The sequence below is a fragment of the Rhamphochromis sp. 'chilingali' genome (assembly GCF_963969265.1).
Source record: "Rhamphochromis sp. 'chilingali' genome assembly, chromosome: 7".
Taxonomy (NCBI): domain Eukaryota; kingdom Metazoa; phylum Chordata; class Actinopteri; order Cichliformes; family Cichlidae; genus Rhamphochromis; species Rhamphochromis sp. 'chilingali'.
The window spans coordinates 25,340,454-25,359,898 of NC_137934.1; the positions used below are offsets into that span (position 1 = coordinate 25,340,454).

The following is a 19,445-nucleotide window of genomic DNA, read 5'->3' on the forward strand; positions in this document are numbered from 1 at the left end:
GGCAGCTGGTGAGTGTTGATGGAAGACGGGTGTGGCTGGCTTCAGCGTGGGAAATACCTTTTGGCCTGATGATGCCCATAAACTGGCACGCATGAATGAACACACGCACGCACGCACGCACGCACGCACATAAAGGAGGAAACAGGGGCCCGGGAGGGGAGCCAACAAAAAACACAAAAACAAACAAGAAAAGGAAGGGAAGTGTTATCCATCCGCCTGGTGAGGTTAGTGCAGGAGTAAATAATTTCACATGTTTAAATTATCTTTAAAATTGTAAGGTATCCTGTGTTACTATGCGTTTTTTATGTTTATGAGCTTATAAGAACAATTGGGTGTGGCTTACTTTGCACTTGGCAGGTTACACGCATGCGCTCAGTGAATGCCACACCTGCACGAAACAGCCAGGGTGTTGCCTTTGTTGAGTGTGTGTAACGCCCACGTGTCTTTTGTATCGCAGTAAAAGTTGTTGGCGTTGGCGTGATGTTTTTCTTTTCCAAGTCTTAAGTAGATGCCAGTGAAATTGATAGTCGTTTGACAGCTTTTATCCAGACAGTAAGAAACTCTCCATGCCGCTGGGAGACTCCCCTGAGACGTTTCTTCAGTCATGATTCGGATTTGTTGGCCCGTGTTTGTGTTGCTACTTTTTGTGGTGAGTCCAGAAAGACTTTTGTGTCGATTAGAAAAGACTTTCATATGGAAAGTAGTTTTTTTTCTATGAAACAAGCTTAATTCATAATGTGATTCTTTTGTTGCTTTTATTATTTAGGTTTTTCATCTTTTTAAAACATAAATCAATCAAAATGTATAATAGATTAAAGACAACAAATTATAGTCAAGCATTTTTAAATCTAATCACAATTATGAATAGTAAAATTAGCATCATCGTGATTTCAGCAGGCAATATGAAGCAAAACCGGTGCTAAAAAGCGATCGTCTGCTAAAACGTGATGCCGTGTCAAGGTAGTTATCCCGGAGATAATTTGTAATAAATAAAATCAAATATGTGTTATAAATAATATCAAGCTGAACCTGCCGCAATTTCCTCCCCCTGTCCAAATCATTGACAAATGTGGTTTGAGAATCTGGTATATTGAGCGTTAGTTTAGAAAAGTCGACTTCCCGCAGACGTGATTATGCGCTTATCAGGCAAAACGTCCTCAGTTTGCTGAAATAATCCCCTCCGGCACAACGTGACAACAATAAATGTATAATTTTCTGTCGTGACCCAAACAAATGAACGGCAATGTAATGACATTCGTCTTTAACTTTTTTTACTAAAGTAAAATATCAGCCACGACTGTTGGTTGGAATTGAGGCGGAGTCGACTGGATCCGCTGTCCTTGCCCAGGGCGCGCTCCAGAAGGGGAAACAGATTGTGTCGGGGCAGCTTCACTGGCAAGACCCCGGTGTTTGCCATAAAATGATTGCTCACATTTAAACTGTTATAAATGACTTGCTTGATCTATAATCTGTCAAAAAATAGATCAAACACATCTCTCCTAAAATATATCAAGTAATTTTGAGGTAGAGGGAGCATCCCTATCAGAAGCTCTAATCAATTTTTGGAAAGTGACTGTTACTTATCCTGTTATTTATCCCGGCAAAAAGTGCCATTGACATTAAAAATGTATTTTTCGGGAGAGAGCTGGCTAGCAGAAGTTGTAACAAATAGAGCAGAACTGTGATGTGATAGGTTACCAAGGAGGACTGGATTGATTATAATATGGTTAAAATGATGCAGTCATAAAGATACTTCAAAAAGGAATAGTTCTTCTATTTTATATCTAACCCAGGGGTCTCAAACTCGCGGCCCAGGGACCACTTACGACTGTGTCACCCCTACTGTATATTGCTGTGAAAAAATATAATGCGATTTGGCCCTTTAGGTGTTTTTTCTTTGGGAGGATTTGTTTGTTGCTGAGTGCAATGTTAAAATAAGTTCTGTAAAAAGCAAAAAGTATATATTTTATATGAAGGCAATATGAGCAGAGAGTACAAACATCTTGAAGGACCGGGTGTGTTAGTTCAGTGACAGTTATTTGTAAAGAAAACAATTCTCACTAACAGTCAAAACCTAATGTGTACTCTTATGTCTGCATTTGTATTTTGTTAAATACGAACAAAATCATAGCAGAAGTGCTGGACCGTGTCTAGGCAGAAAGAGAGTATCAGTTTGTGTATTTGGTAATTCACTGAAAGGCTTCAGTTAAGAGTGAGGGGAAAAAAAGATTTGCACTCATGTTTGCAGTTTTCTCTTGTTATACAATATTTAAAGTTTAAAAAAACAAACCACTGCATTTTTAGACATATTTGTGGGTGTATTCTTGGGGGTTTTTTCTTACTATTTGAACACGTAAGCAGCCCTCCAATAAGAAGACTGCGCAAGCAGTGGCCTACAGCTCATTAAGTTTGAGACCCCTGAATCTAACCCATTCATAAATCCTGTTCACTAAGGTCTGTTTAACAGTATAAGTAAGCATTGTAGACTACAAAACACACACAGAAAACTCTGAAATCACTTTTTTTCAGTCGCTTTTTGGCACAACACTGGCTTACACTCTAGTTCAGCCTCTGCATTAACTAGGCCAGCTTGGACACGCCTGAGCTTTTTTCCCCCTTTGTACTATTTTACCTTTTTACCGAACTAAAGTTGTTTGGTGTTGCTTGAATCAAGATGTGATTCGGATGGAATAGCTATTGGCATTCAGACCGCAAACTCAAAAGTAAAAAACTCTCAGGAAAAATTCTGTTGTTCATAACTGAATGTTATTATTATCTATAACTGTTGATTCTTCACTTTACATTCTGAAAAACCATTAGGTCACTATAATAAATACATTTGGTTTCATAGTTATAAAAGTGTGGGAAATAAGGTTCTGACCTCAGAGAGATTTCTTCAAGTGAATAGAGAGTTGTTTTTAAGTGCTCTGAATGAGTTATTTGATGGCAGTAAAAGTATACAACCACTCCTTACTTTTCTTCTCATTATTACCTTACATGCTTCAACTGAACCTTTCCAGTAGTGGCAAGAGATGTGTCAGCTTTTGTGTGTGGGAAAGCTAGCAGCTTTATAGCCCCTGCAAGGTGTGTGTTTTTACATGCACAGTTTAATAGCATCTTGATTTATGATTAGTTCACAATGTAGCCTGCAGAGTTTGTTGGCTGGCTGAGACGCCACACATGCATGCATACACACACATATTTACATACATGTGTGTGTGTGTGTGTGTGTGTGTGTGTGTGTGTGTGTGTGTGTGTGTGTGTGTGCGGCGAGCATGTATGTGTGACAACTCAGCCAGAGCAAGAATTTTTGAAAGTAAAGACCTGAAACTTTCCTGCTGTGAGTGAATTATTCGCCAAGTCATATTTTACCTGCTAAAGACAAGAAGATTGACAAACAATTGCAGACTGTTGCTTTTAAGGTTTTTCAAACTGATATATAACAAAAACCTGATCTTTAAACATCTCTCTAGGTTTTAAATTACAGACAGTAATTCCAAGAAATGCTTGACAAGGATTAAAAATGGGTGTTCTTGTTTTCTTTAAATGGCTGGTGATTTCTCCAAACATATTTAAGCGTATGTGTTGTATTTCAGGTCCAGGCTGTTGTGACGAAAGCCAAATCTGGAGACAGTCTAATAAGAAGAAAAAGAGCCTGGCTTCCCCCACCACTGAAATTGGAGGAAAATGTGGACCACACACAAAAGACTTCTCTTGCCAGGGTGAGTCATTGATTTAGTTTTTTATTCCTTTTTATTTTGATGATCTTTTAATTTTTTATTTTAATTAAATTGATTAAAATAATTTTTATTAGAGTTAGAAAATCATGATATACAATATATTAAGGTTTTTAGCATTAACATACTAAGATATGAGGAATCTATAAGGAATCTGTGTTGTCTTTGTTGTTGTTATTGTCCTATGATTATGACATATTTGTGAATTATGCTATGCTTAGCTTTTCATCTCATTTTCAGATTTATTCAGATTTAGATGATGGTAAAGGAAATCTCAAATACTTCCTGAATGGCCGTGGCGCAAACCAAGATCCCTTCCATGTGTTTGTAGTTCACGAAAGAACTGGATTTATTCGTGTGACCCAATTACTTGACAGAGAGTTCATCAGTATGTACAATGTGAGTGAGACAAAACGGTTATTTTCCATCATGACTTCAGTGCATTCCGTATCAACAGTTTACATAAATATTTGTAACGTCTTAATTAAACCTAACGAGGTTTCCAATTTTAGCTTTCTGGTGTTGCTAGGTACAATGATGGCACTCTGGCAGAGGAAAACATCGACGTACGATTCAAGGTTACTGATCAGAATGACAATGCACCAGTGTTTGAAGACGTCTATACTGGGCGTGTGGATGAGCTTACACCGAGAGGTTAGTGCTTCGTTTTTATGAAAATTCCTCACTAATCACTATCCGGCATGTGATGACTCCATATTCCCATATGACTAATATTCAATTAATAAATGAAAACAAAGTTTTTGTTTTTGTTACATTGCTTACAGGTTGAACTTACTTAAATGTAATGTTATACTCAAACTAAACAATGTATTATGGAACAGGGTGTTTTTTTTAATGTACATCAGCTGTGAGATGGGTTGTGTTGAAGGTATTAGGCGATACTAGAACTCTTGATGTTGTCTGTGTAGATTCTCCATCATCCAGGTCGTCGTAATCTCAACTTTTGAAGATGCCACAGAGAGGTTTTGTTTGTTTGTTTTTGTTTTTTGAGAAATTAAAATGTCATTCCTTGATATGCTTACAGGGACTTTTGTTATGAAAGTCGCGGCAACGGATGCCGATGAACCAGACAATCCCAATTCCCAGGTTTTTCATACCATCATAGACCAGACACCACCTCATGACATGTTTTACATGAACAGTGACGGGTCCCTCTTCATCAAAAACAAATTAGACAGAGAGGTATGAACTAAACCCCACACCAGTTTCAGAGCTATGTAGTTAATTTTTTATTTGAATTTTGATATTTAATGATAATAATAATCATAATCATAATATGATTATTAATAATACAATCAGATGTTAGAGTAATTATTCTAGCATCTGAATTTTAAAGTCCAATGAAAATCTAGTTTAAGACATTTTTTCAGACGGTAAAGTTCAGTAAATACATAATGTTTATTAGAGTAATGAGCAGTGATGTTAATCAACTGATATTTCTATTATTTGCCAAAAATAATTATCATCTTGGTTATTAACCATTTTATTGCAGCTCAGGTAATTTGTTTTTTGTTGTTGTTGTTAAATTCCACACTCTGGAATTCTGTTTTTATACATATGGCTTTCCCTAATCTCAACAAACAACTTGGTTATCTATATATTCAGTAAACTGCTTAGAACAGCATTTTTACAGAACACCTGACCGTGAGTACGGAGAAAATATGAGAAAGTTTGCAAACATTAAACGTTTTAAACAGTTAAAACATGATATGTAATATATTTGGTGCTTAATGAAAACTCTGGATTTCAAAGTGTGTGTCTCTGTGTGTGTGTTATTTTTATTTTACCCTAAAAAAAAGTTCAAAAGGACAAAGTTCAAAATATAATTTATGGGCCCTTCAAAGATGTCTACTAAATATAAATTCTACTGGAAAAAACCGTATCTAACCAAACAAAGTATATCCACCTTAACTCACAAGCTACGTCCACACTAATGCATTTTCGTTTGAAAACGCATCATTTTCTCTACATTTTGGCCTCCCGTCCACACTGAGATGGCGTTTTCAAAACGCTCTCAAAACTCAAAACGCTCTCAGTATGTACATGCTCCAGATAGTTTTTCTTCAAATTCTTTAATTCTCACTCACTTTTGCAACTTTGTACTTTTGTGTTACTCGCAGCAACAACTCCACCTCATTGTTAGTCCATTTAAAAAAACTCTGTGCTTTTCCTCGACATTTTGCCGTGACGTTTCAAAGAGATGGAAAGTAAATAAACGGCAGACAGAAATGAGGCAGGCCGAATCTTCTTGCTTTTCACGCATGCGCAATACTGGAACATAAGCGCTTTCAGCCGTTTCAATGTGGACGCACAACTCTGTGAATACGACTGAAAACGCTAGTGTGGATGTGGAGCGTTTTCAGACAAAAATGCCATTTTTAAATCTATCCGGGCTAGTGTGGACGTAGCACAAACTGACCTAACCACAAAGACGCTGCAGGGTTACCTTTATAGTGGTTTGGCCATAATATTTACATACAATAGGGGAAACAGAACAAACACCAATAACTTAAACTGACTTATACTTGTAAATGGGAAGTTTTAGAACAAAGTGACTAATGAAACTTCAATCTGTGTGGAAGCTGGGGGGAAAAGTCATGAAACTTTGTTCTGGTCTTTGTGACCAGAACAAAGAGACTTGGAGTTAGAGAAACAGTCTTTTTAGTACGAGCTCCTATGATCCTTCTCTAATCCTGCACTGGAGAACATGAGGCAAAGGCAAATTCATGGACTATACTAGTCACCAAATTTATATCAGTGGACAGTTTTTGTTTTTTTCCCTTTGATCACTGAAAGTGTTCCTGGTTAGCTATTTTGCCTACCTACCTAATGGATAGCTAACCAGAAATATTGCTACAGTAAAGTGTGATGCAGTCTCTCTAAGAAATTAGTAACTTATTGGTCTGTGATTTCAGAAATGTGATCAGTATATCTTGACAGTAAAAGGTCAGGACCTAAATGGTAAACCAGAGGGGAACACTGGAACTGCCACTGTTACTATAGCTGTTGGTGATGTGAATGACAACCTACCAACTCTGGAAAAAGAGCAGGTAGTTTTCTTTCTTGCTCTCTTTTAAATCAACTGTGTAGTTATTTACAAATATATGCAACATATTGCTGAAATAACCCCTATGATTTTTTTTTATATTCTCCACCTATAGTATGAAGGTAGCATTGAGGAGAACACAGAAGGTGTGGAGGTGATGAGGATCAAAGCACAGGACCTGGACCTGCAAGGCACTGACAACTGGGAAGCTGTATTTGATATTGTCAAGGGCAACGAGGCTGGGTATTTTAGCATTAAAACAGATCCCAACACCAACGAGGGAATCCTAATGCTTGATAAGGTACTGCAGTTTGAAATGAAACATGTTGTTGTTGTTGTTGTTGTTATTATTATTATTATTATTATTATTATTATTATTATTAATCCTAGTCTTTAATACAGCATAAAAACAATGCAAATAGAAATCTTGATATCTCAGAGCATATGCATTTTAAACACCAAATCTGGTGGAATAGTCCAGTGTCCGTTTGATCAAATTGTCCGGCAAACTGTACTGTCCAGAAAAACAAATACATGTTTTATATTGTGAAATAGTTAAATTTTTTCGGTTAGTTAAGTAGTGCATGCCCATGAGATCATCATCTCTTATCTGACTGTTCTTGGGTCTGCCTAAAATTTTGTCCATATAATTATGAATAGAATTTCTGTATATCTTTGACATTTTCTTTAACCTCATGTACTAATTGGCAGTAAGTTTGTGAATTATTAATGATTAATTGTTTTCATTTAACTCAGGAAGACCATTAATAAATGCAAACATCTGTCATTATTATGATGAATTGTAACAGATAATCTTTGTTTCTGTCTGTCATCTGTGTAGGCTGTGGACTATGAAGATGTAAAAGACATTGAACTTGGACTATCTGTGAGGAACAAGGCTCAGCCATATGGATCTGGGACAAGTGCTGGAATAACTATTGGAGGAGGGGGGGGAGGAGCAGGGGGAGGAGGAGGAGGAGCAGGGGGAGGAGGAGGAGGAGGAGCAGGGGGAGGAGGAGGAGGAGCAGGGGGAGGAGGAGGGGGTGGTGGAGGAGCAGGGGGTGCAACTGGAGCTGCTGGGATTTCTGGTGGGACACCCTTTAAAACCTATCCTATCAAAATCAATGTGAAGAACCAGCCTGAAAGGGCAAAGTTTGATCCCAAAGTTAAAGCCATTCATGTCTCAGAGGGAAGCACCTCCTTCAACATTAAAGATGTTATTGCCAGCTACCCTGCAATAGATGGAGACACTAGGAAACCCGCTCAAAATGTCAGGTCAGTGCATATACAAATAAGTGCACATTAAAGCCACTAAAACTAAACTACAGTGTCAATTTCACCTTTTATTCACCGTAATAACAATATAGCTTATTTCTGCTGTAGGTATATTAAGGGATTCGACCCTAACAACTGGCTAACTATTGACCCAGTCACAGCTGAGATCAAACTGAACAAGATGCCTGACAGGGAATCTCCACACTTGGTCAATGGGACATATTTTGCCAAGATACTCTGCGTTTCAGAAGGTATGCTGCTTTACTGTATAAATGCCGACACTTCAAAAATTATTTACGTAAGGGGAGTACCCTTGAAAAGTAGCTTTGGAATTGCAACCCCTGGGAATTTCTCACTTATTAGTCAAGCCAACTTCCTTTACTGTGAAATTAAAAAACATAAATGTAACACAACCGGTGATAGTTTTTACTAAACATAATATTGAAAACAAATTGCCTGATATTTTGTAGACGAAAAAATTATTATTTACTGTCAGGGTATTGATGCATGATTAAAAACCTAATGCAACATAACTACAAGTGCATCACATTGCTGGCTAAATACATCTGTACGGTCTGTATAATGCCGACTTGTCATGAATAAAAACAAAATGGCTATTCAGCAGTAAGATTCATGTAAATAAACAAAATCAATATTAGTTTTACTTTTTGTCCAAAAATAGTAATAGTAAAGCAAATAGTTCTTGAACTTATCTCTGACAAAATGGACATAATCAAAGGAAAAATGTTAAATTCTTGCTTTTTATTTCTTTTTTTTTTTTAATTTACCAGACACACCTGATAAAACAGCCACTGGCACCATAGCCATCCAAGTGGAGGATTTTAATGACCACTGCCCCATCTTGACAAGTAACATGGAGACTATGTGCACAACAGTGGATGCTGTTATAGTGAACGCTAATGATGAGGATGCATTTCCCAATGGACCTCCTTTTGTGTTTGAGATCCTCCCAGAAGGCACTAAGGGAAAATGGCAAGTGGAGCATCTTAATGGTGAGTAGAAAACATCACCACAATATCATGAGTGTGGTACATTCAGAGACTGAACCACCGACTGGCCAAAGAAGATGAGTGTGTACTTGCTCTCTTCTCTGTGTTAACTTCTTCTTGTCCAAATTTATCGGACTTTTTACAGTTAAGAAATAGACTCCAAGGAAACGATGGCTCAAATGTGATTGGTCACGTTCAAAACAGTACCACAACAAACCTATCTGACGAACTGTTTTCAAAAAAAAAATTGAAATAAACAAAATGAACTTTAATTGCAGATACGGTGCTTTATTTAAGTGATTTAGCAAGGGAAAAGCAAATGGCTCAATCAGTTAATAATAATCACATAATTAAATCAATTTAAATTTTAGAAAAAAGTAAAAATCTTAAATAATCAAATCTAAATTGTTGCTGTATATCTATTGGTTTTATTGAAGTTTTAGTGGAAGAAAGAGAAGACGCTCTGGCTATAGAGGATCTTCTGCTCGCTATGACAAAACTACAAAGAAATAACGGCTAATGGTTACCTGCAAAGAGTTTTATACATCCTCTTCCCTCCACCTTTCCATCTTCACATGGCCAATATTTGCATCCAGTCACTTGATGTGACATCCAAGCATCGTCTCACCTTCTCCCTGTGACCTCACATAAAAGTTTTGACCACTTTCTAGCAAAAGCTACTTTATTACAGTTATCACATTAGTTCACTATATTTCACTTCAATTTGCATGATTCCTTTTTACTTCTGTATATGTATATACATATATACACAGTCCAGATCGAAAGTTTAAGACCACTTGAAAAATGGCAAAAAATCATATTTTGCATGGTTGGATCTTAACAAGGTAAAATGTAGAGCTTTCAACATGCTACAAGAAGAAATGGGAGTGAGACAAAACATTTTTTTGAGCATGTAATTTATTGAAAACAACACTTAAACTGAAATAGGCTGTTTTACAGCTGATCAAACGTTTAGGACCACATACCTTTAAAAGGCCAAATCTGTGCAGAAATGTGGATTCATTGTCTTTTTCTGTCAGGTGGTCACACTGTCATGACCTTCTGACGTCAAAGGCAAAAAAAAACTTTTCCCAATTTGAACGTGGTTGGGTTGTTGAACTGCACAAGTATGGTCTCTTGCAGCACACCATCACTGCTGAGGTGGGGCACAATAAGACAGTCATTTGGAATTTCTTAAATGATCCTAAGGATTGTGGAACAAAAAAGTCAAGTGGAAGACCCCAACGTTACTGACATGACAAGCAGATGCCACCTGAGATGTTCTCTACGCGCCACAGTGGAGGGGACGTCATAATGGTCTTGGGTGCTTTTTCCTTTGGTGGAACTGTCACGGCGACGGATGGCCGGTACTGAATAGGACTCAGGTGCAGAAACCCAGAGCGGAGACGGTAGATGATTTAATAGTTTATTACGGTTAAGTGCAAGGGGAACAAAAAAAGGGAAACGTGGCAAAGACAGAAAATGACGAGACGTGGAGCCTTGGTGTGGCGTGCCCAGGGGAACGTGGCTAGGGCGAGGGAACGAGGCCTGAGAAGTGGAACGGAGCTGAGTGGGGAACAGTCACACTGAGGGGAGAGGATATAGAAGTTAGGCGGGTAGTGAAGGCAGCTCAGAAGTGGCCAGTATAAGAGCAGCAATTCTTACTTGCAGTTAGGGACCTGGAGTGTTTGAGAGGGGGATGATGAAGATCCAGGGGAGGCTGAGTGGCGTGGAAAGGCTGACCTGAGATCCGGGGCTCCAGATGGAGTGTGATGGCAGGAGGGCAGGCAGGTGAGGCACAGAGGGATTTCCAAAATGATCACTAGGTATTCCAAGTCCGGAGGTGGAGTGAGCCAGGGTGGGTACAGCAACTGTAGCACAAAAGAGTCTTTGTTAGTAAGATGAATCACAGCGAGAATTTGAAACACAAGACCTGTTACCAACATGGGTTGATGACGAACTGGCAGTGAGTGAACATCGATGTGTGGTTTAAATCCCTCTGGCTTGATAGCCTGCAATAGGCTCCAGGTGTGCAGGAGCTGGAGTTGGCCCTGCCCAGGGGCGGATCCCAGGTCAGTTCAGGAGCCTAATGGAAACTCCAGCCACCCACCGTAGACCATGACAGGAACAATGGCGCTTCAGGAGGTGCAGGGGCGTCAAACGGCTGCTGGCTATGTCCAGATGTTGCAGAGACCATCACTCATGATTGAGAGCCCTCGTCTGTGTGTTAACGACTATGTTTTTCAACAGGACAATGCTGCAGTACGCAATGCCCGCAGGACAAGGGACTTCTTCAAGGAGAATAACATCACTCTTTTGGACCATCCTGCATGTTCCCCTAATCTAAATCCAATTACAAATTTGGGGGGATGGATGGCAAAGGATTTTTTTTAAAAATGGACAACAGCTCCAGACAGTAGATGCCCTTTGTGCAGCCGTCTTCACCACTTGGAGAAATCTTCCCACTTACCTTCTGAAAATGTTTGCCCCAACTAATTTTTGAAGTGATCAACAATACGGATCAACAACGGTGGAGCTACTCTGAGTTCATGTTTGGAACTTTGATTGACTCCTCGCTGACAAGACTGGCTACAGATACCGACTACAGAATGAAGCAATTGTCAGTGACCTCATTTACATAGATGTAGCTGTTCACCAAGAGCGAATGAGACATTGATTCACTGACCCACATCACCAGGATGTACAACAGCGACATTGGAATGTCGTTCGGACTGGAGAAATATAGTTGGATGATAACAAGGAGAGGGAAGGTAGTCAGAACTGAGGGGATCAAACTACCAGAAGGCAACATTGCAGACATTAAGGACAGCTACAAGCACCTTCAAATCTCACAGGAAAATGGGAACCATGAAGAGGCCACTAAGAAAGCTGCAACCACCAAGTACCTGCAGAGGGTCAGGCAAGTCCTGAGGAGTCAACTGAACAGTAAGAACAAGATCCGGGCTATCAACATCTTCGCCCTGCCTGTAATCAGGTACCTTGCTGGGACAATAAGCTGGCCACAGGAGGAGATAGAAGTCACTGACGTCAAGAGCAGGCAGTTCCTGACCATGCACGGAGGGTTTCACCACAAGTCCAGCACCCTGAGACTGTGTTCAAGGTTCAAGGTTCTTTATTTGTCACATGCATAGTTATACAAGTATAACACACAGTGAAATGTAGTCTGACACGCTCCTCGACATGTGCAAAAATTGGGGGGGGGGGGGGGGGGTGTAGAGGAAGAACATTATATATATATATATATATATATATAGTATATACATTGGGTGAATGTGCAGTAGTAGCAGCAAGCAGGTGAATTCTGTACATTAATATGAATAGATATCTGACTATTTTACAGGATAGACAATATAAACATATTTAAAATTAAAGGAATTGAAATGTACATTGTGCCTTGGTTTAGTGTCTGGAAGAGTCCTGTCTCAGTCAATTATAGATGATGTGAGAGGGCGGGTGTGTGTGTTTAGGGCACGGATGGCTTGGGGATAGAAGCTCCTCTTGAGTCTCTCTGTCCTTGCCCGGAAGATGCGGAACCTTCTACCAGATTGCAGAAGTTGGAACAGTTTATTGCCAGGATGGGACGGGTCCTTCAGTATCTGCGCTGCTCTAGTCCGGCATCTCCTGGTGTAGGTGTCCTGAAGCGGGGGGAGAGCAATCCTGCAGCAGCGTTCTGCTGTACGGATCACTCTCTGGAGAGCTTTTTGGTCCTTCACACACCTGTGCTATGCGGAAGAAAGGAACCTGGGGACTAGTGAGTGTCAGTACAACATTCCATATTGAGACAACATATGTCCACCAGTACATCAGGAAGATGATCATGATCAACCGCGTGATCAGTGAATACCTCAGGCAGCACAAATCCAAGAAGGAGGACTAACCATCATGGAAGGACAGGCCCCTGTACAGTATGTAGCACCGGCAGATATAGGAAGTGGCTGACATTCAGAAATCCTACCAGTGACTGGACAAAACTGGACTGAAAGACAGCATAGAGGCACTAATCATGGCAGCAGAAGAACAAGCTCTGAGCACAAGATCCATAGAGGCTGGGGTCCATCACACCGGGTAAGACCCGACGTGTAGGATGTGTAAAGGTGCCCCTGAGTCCAGCACATAACAGCCGGGTGCAAGATGCTAGCAGGCAGGGCATACATAACCAACACTATAACCAAGTGACTAGCACAGTATACAGGAACATCTGTGCCGACTATGGCCTGAAAGTCCTGAGGTCAAAATGGGAGGTCGAGAATGACCGAGCTAAGATCCTGAGGGACTTCCAGATACAGATGGACAAAATGGTGATGGCTAAACAACCAGACATAGTAGTGGCGGGCAATCAGAAGAAGACGGCTGTAGTGATAGATGTAACAAATACCAACTGACAGGAGCATCAGGAAGAAGAGACACAAGAAGCTGGAGAAGTGCCAGTGGCTCAGGGAAGAGCTCGGGACGATGTGGAGAGTGAAGGTAACAGTGGTCCCAGTGGTAATTGGAGTGCTCAGTGCAGCGACCCCCAAGCTAGGCGAGTGGCTCCAGCAGATCCCAGGAACAACATCTGAGATCTCTGTCCAGAAGAGCGCAGTCCTAGGAACAGCGCATAACCCTCAAGCTCCCAGGCCTCTGGTAGAGGACCCAAGCTAGGAGGATAAAGACTGCCTGCAGGGGCGAGCCGGGAATATTTTTTTATATAATACACACTACGGAATTATGTAGCAAAGGAAAAATTGTTAAAAAACAACAACACAGCTCTCAGTGAGCTTCATGATGTAGTCACCTGAAATGGTTTTTACTTCACAGGTGTATCTTGTCAGGGTTTATTTGTGGAGTTTCTTTCCTTCTTGATGGGGTTGGGACCATCAGTTATGTTGTGCAGAAATCAGGTTTGTACACAGCTGACAGCCCTATTTGACAACTGTTAGAATTCCTATTATGGCAAGAACCAATCAGCTAAGAAAAGAGAAATGACAATCCATCATTACTTATGGACTAAAGGTTAGTCAGTCTGGAAAATTGCTAAAACTTTGAATGTATCCCAGTGTATCCCAAGTGCAGTGGCAAAAACCATCAAGCGCTATGAAAAAAACTGTCTCACATGAGAAAAGGAAGCCCAAGAGTCACCTCTGCTGCTCAGGATAAATTAATCTGAGTCACCAGCCTCAGAAATTGCAAGTTAACAGCACCTCAGACTGGAGCCCAGGTAAATGCCCCATAGAGTTCCAGCAGAGAGTCAGTCTCTACATCAACTATTCAGAGGAGACTGCATGAATCAGGCCTTTATGGTCAAATAGCTGCTAAGAAACCACCACTCAGGAAAAGCAACAAGCAGACACACTGAACCAGTATGGAGTTAGTTGGACCATCATTTATTTTTCAAAAGAAAAACGACTCAAAACACACCTCCAGGCTGTATGAGAGCTATTTGACCAAGAAGGAGATTGATGAAGTGCCACACAAGATGGCCACAGTCACCTGACCTGAACCCAGTTAGATGTTTTAGAATGAAAAGGCACAAGGGCCAACAAGTGTCTCTCTGGGGCACACCTTCAGTACTGTTGGAAAACTGTTTCAGGTGACTTCCTCATGAAGTTCATTGAGAGAATGTAAAGTGTGCAAAGTAAAGGGTAGCTATTTTAAAGAATCAAAAATATAAAACATGTTTTGAGTTGTTTCACTCTTTTTTGTTTACTACATGATCCCATATGTGTTCATTCATAGTTTTGATACCTTCAGTGAGAATCTACAATGTAAATAGTCATGAAAATAAAGACTGCCACCCAGTCCTCCTCCACTACTTCTCCTGAATCCACAGCTTCACCTCTCACATGTTGGAGCTCCAAAAACCCTTCCCTGCCACCACAGCTGTATAAGTACCACACCATGTACTATATAAGGTGCACCTGTGTACCTGGCTACATCATCAGCTACACCCCTACCAACTTTATTAGACATGTTATTAGGCACAGTACAATTGTAGCCTAATATGCTGGCTACTTTGAGATTTGTTTTAGCTAACTAAGCAGCAAACCCCAGATCAAGTACAGTACCTTTTTTGTTAAAGCATATAGTTACGGCTGTATCAGGTGACCCTGAATCCTCCCTTAGTTTTGCTGCATTAGGCTTAGGCTGCTGGGGAATTCCCATGATGCATTGATTTCTTCTTCAGTCACCTTTGTCACTCATTATGTGTTAATAGGCCTCTCTGAATTGACTCATACTTGTTATTAATCTCTTTCTTTCTTTCACAGCATGTCTTTTTTTCTGTCTTCTTACCCTCACCCCAATTAGTCTCAGTAGATGGTCACCGCTCCCAGAGCCTGGTTCCGCTGGAGGTTTCTTCCTGTTAAAAGGGAGTTTTTCCTTCCCACTCATGACAAAGCGCTTGCTCAGAGGGTCATATGATTGTTGGCATTTTCTCTGTTGTATTATTGTAGGATCTATCTTACAATATAAAGCAACTTGAGGCGACTGTTGGATAATTAAAATTGAATTGAATTTTATTAAGGCAGTAGCAACAATCCCACCACAATTTTTACAGAAATTATATAATCTAATTCATGTTCAATTTGTTTCACATATTTTTCTGTTTTCTGACAGACACTGCAGCTATCTTGCGGTCTCGGGAGTCTCTTTGGCCTGGTATTTATGAGGTGGAATTTTTGGTGAAGGATCAGCAGGGGCACATGTGTCAAGATCCACAGAAAGTCAAGGTTGAAGTTTGCACCTGTGAGGATGGAATCATGTGTGGAAAAAAAGGCGCCATGGGTCAGCCAAGCAAACAAGCGAAGTTGGGACCTGCAGGCATTGGGCTGTTACTCCTGGGCCTATTACTCTTGTTGTGTAAGTGTTAATTCATCCTAATTGCCATAATGTATTGGTTTTGGTTTTGGATAATTAAGAGAAGAGGGAAACCACCTTAAAGTTTTTTAAATAAACAGCTGCTGCTGACAGATGTAAGACTATGATACATTTATTGTTACTTTATTGTGTATATAAATTATAGCTTCTTCCTTGAAGGATCACTGCACCCTCATACCTTACATTTAAGGTTAATTAAAACTTGGTTTTACAGTGATTCCGTTGTTGCTACTCTTCTGCAAATGTGGAGGTGCTGCAACCTTCCCAGACCTCTTTACTGAGATGCCATTTGATACAAAGTCACATCTCATCAACTACCATACTGAACGTCAGGGAGAGAACACGGTGAGAATTGTATTTTCTTCACTGCACTGAAGAATATTGGCTAATGTGGTGATGCCTACATGAAAGTTGTGTCAAAGTGATTTTTAACTTTGTACTAACATGTACATTTTTGGCGCAATTATAGGACGTGCCACTACTGAACTTGCCAACACAACTGGATGGAGATGTCTTAAATGTAGCCATGGCTCAAAAACCTGTAGCAATGGATGCGTTGGGCAGTTTTGATTTCGCACAATCTGTTGGATCCATTAATAGGCTGAACGGGGCTAACTACCAAGGTAGTTACAGAAAAGAAATTTGGGGCATGAACCAACAGGATCCAAGTGGTTTCTACTCTGAGACTGAGACAAGAGAATCGTTGGGAGGTGTAGGACTTTATGATGGGATGGCTCTGCCAGACCACTTTTTGAGGCAATATTACGATCAGGTAAGAAATCTCATGAGTTGGAAAGGTTCAGTAGCTAATGAAAAGCAAAGCAGAGATTTGAATTAATTATAGGGACGTGTTTTGATTAGCCCTTAAGGCTGAAAACGTATTTAGTTGTTCATAAAAATTCCTTGCACATACCAAGAGTTGACATGAAAAATACTATCTGAATAATGGTGTCCTTTTTACTTCAACAGAAAGTCACTGATGGAAATGATAACCTTGGCGTGAAAGATGGTTTGTTGGTGTATGATTATGAGGGCCAAGGGTCCTCTGCTGGCTCAGTAGGCTGCTGTAGCCTTTTGGAGTCAGACAATGATCTTCAGTTTCTTGATAACCTTGGACCAAAGTTCAAGACTCTCGCGGAGGTGTGCAGAGGCGAGAAAATTTCTTATGATGACAAACAAGTGCCACCTCCTGTGTCTAATGTCTATAACAATCCTCCAGCCTCAGTTTCAAGTTCAGTGAGTGTACAAAAACTGTCCCCTCCACCCAAACTGGAGCCAACCATGCCCAAAGTGGAGCAGAGTATGGTCATGAAGACAACCAAGCATTCTGAAATGGCAAAGGAAAGTACAACTGCAGTGAGGGAAGGGATGAATACAATGACAAGAGGGTTGGCAAATCAAGGCCAGATGGTCCTAATACAGCAACAGCAGCCTGTCTACTACACAACCACTCCTGTGTTGCAGCCAATGCATTACGTAGTCCAACCACAGGTTCAGAACACTATGATCCTGGCTGAAGCACCAACCACCAACCTTCAAGGCCTGATACTGGTTAACAACACGCAATCTGGACCTGCCCAAGGAGTATTTGTTCAGGGAAGCACTCTCTTGTCCAGTGGACAAGCCCAGGAGCCCACCATGGTGCTGGTGGATAACAGTGGTGCCCAGCGGAGTCATGCAAACTTGATCCAAGCTACAAACTTGTCTGGCTCTCAGACCATGAAGGTTGTAGAGGGTAAGGTCCCTGCAGGGTCAATGAAAGTGCGGAAGGGGAATCAGGCTTCCTATGTTGAGGGAGGTCCTCTACAACCAGGAGACCTTCCTGGATCTCAAAAAATCCTAATGGTCAGAGAGAACTTTGTTCAAGATGCAAATGGTCTGCCAAAGAAGGCTGAGGTCTTTGGCTCTGAAAGAATTCTCTACAAGGACAGCCAATCCACTGGCTCTATGACCAGTAAGTTTGGGTCCTCTACTGTTACAGTATCCGCTGGCCCTGTATCCCACAAAGTACAGGAGAAATTCACTTAACTGAGAAAGGCAAAAGTGCAAACTTTTGGCAAAGATATGTTCCAGGTCTATTCTTATGACTTCACTATGTGCATATGAGGTTACGGGTGGGAGCTGTGCTGCTTAATTTTCTTGTATGCTACATGGAAACATGCAAAAGATCTCTGTAATGGTTTAAATGTTTAATAGTACAGACAGTAAATGAAATGTTCATTGCAAATTGTTTAATATAGTATTCAACACATTACAATAAATACTAGTAAGGTCTTTTCACTTTTCTTTTCACTTTATAAACCACTACTATTTCCTTGTGTCCTGTCTTTTTTCTGGTCTCTTCTCTTTCCCCTCATTGCCAACTGGTCTCAGCAAATGACTGCCCCAGTTTGAGCCTGGTTCTCCCAGAAGTTTCTTCCTGTTAAATGGGACGGGGGTTTTTTTCCTGTTGTTGAATGCACTTGCTGTAGGGGTCATGACTGCTGGTGTTTCTAGTGTAGGGGCTTTACCTTACAATATCAAGTGCCTTGAGACACTGGTTGTTGTGAATTGGCTCTAAATAAATAAAATTGAATTAATGGCTACAAATATATAACTTTGTTATAACCATTATTTTAACTTGTTTGTTTTCTTTCTAATATGGAAACTTTATGATGCATGTGTATGTTAATTGGACTATTTGAACGTGAGAGAGTGACTGATGGGACTACTTCCAGCTTAAAGATAGCTGGCGCCTTACTAACACTGTGCAACTAAAGCCTCCAAAGTAGTCCTGCTGTGGTATAGGGAAAATCCTATTTTGCTCTCCTTCATACCAGCTTCAACTGGTTTGGCTTTACCTGTAGCTTTTGTTGTTGTCTTGAGTGGGCTGATTTTGCTCTGTTTGCTAGATGTGGAGGCACAGGGGAATTCATAAGATTTATATTCCTAAGATAGGAAGCAATTAGAAGTAAATGTTGGATAACATGGGGACCCTGTTTTGTGTTGCATGTTCACACACTTTCAACTCAGTAATTCATTGACATTTTTCAGTTGTTTGAATGTTGTATTAGGGTTTCATTCATTTCCTTTTGAATGTATAATTTTTAATGGTTAGAAATTGTAAAAACTCAATCCATTTATTACCATATATTTGAACACTCATGTGGTGGCCTAATATCAATGGTAAAGCATGTATTGGGGAAAAACATTTATGCTTAAGATAATAAAATCTTTGGTATGGAGCACTTAAAGGTCTGCAAGTGTTTTATGTTCACTTTTCTCCGTGTGTCAGTTCCACGTTTTTCTACCATGAACTCAAATTTGGAATATAGTGAGTTCATTTTTGTTATTTAATTATTTAAAATCTTTTTTTTTTTTTTTAATATTGGTAAGTTGACTGGTTCATAGCACTTTTCATAACACTCAAAGAATATCATAGAGTGATGCTACGCTTTCTTTTGGTAAAATAAATTGAAAAGGCTTCATACAAGCACTGAT

At 40.1% G+C, this 19,445-nt stretch overlaps 1 protein-coding gene across 1 annotated transcript; it reads left to right on the forward strand.

Moving 5' to 3' along the window:
* The first annotated feature begins 412 nt into the window (after window positions 1-412).
* LOC308400167 (desmoglein-2.1-like) lies at window positions 413-19,186 on the forward strand. Its single transcript, XM_080887682.1, has 14 exons — window positions 413-649; window positions 3,597-3,722; window positions 3,978-4,136; window positions 4,250-4,391; window positions 4,783-4,940; window positions 6,674-6,808; window positions 6,920-7,105; window positions 7,646-8,079; window positions 8,188-8,330; window positions 8,871-9,092; window positions 15,705-15,947; window positions 16,180-16,310; window positions 16,435-16,737; window positions 16,935-19,186. The coding sequence occupies exons 1-14, from the start codon at window positions 605-607 to the stop codon at window positions 17,991-17,993; spliced, it is 3,486 nt and encodes a 1,161-aa protein (XP_080743808.1). The 5' UTR covers window positions 413-604; the 3' UTR covers window positions 17,994-19,186.
* The last annotated feature ends 259 nt before the right edge of the window (window positions 19,187-19,445 follow it).

What these genes read in the sequence shown, in the direction of transcription:
- LOC308400167 (XM_080887682.1), top strand. Translation starts at nt 605, where the DNA reads ATGATTCGGATTTGTTGGCCCGTGTTTGTGTTGCTACTTTTTGTG. An exon ending in AAAACAAATTAGACAGAGAG is followed by an intron (nt 4,941 to 6,673) that starts GTATGAACTAAA and finishes CTGTGATTTCAG; the next exon opens with AAATGTGATCAGTATATCTT. An exon ending in AAACCCGCTCAAAATGTCAG is followed by an intron (nt 8,080 to 8,187) that starts GTCAGTGCATAT and finishes TTTCTGCTGTAG; the next exon opens with GTATATTAAGGGATTCGACC.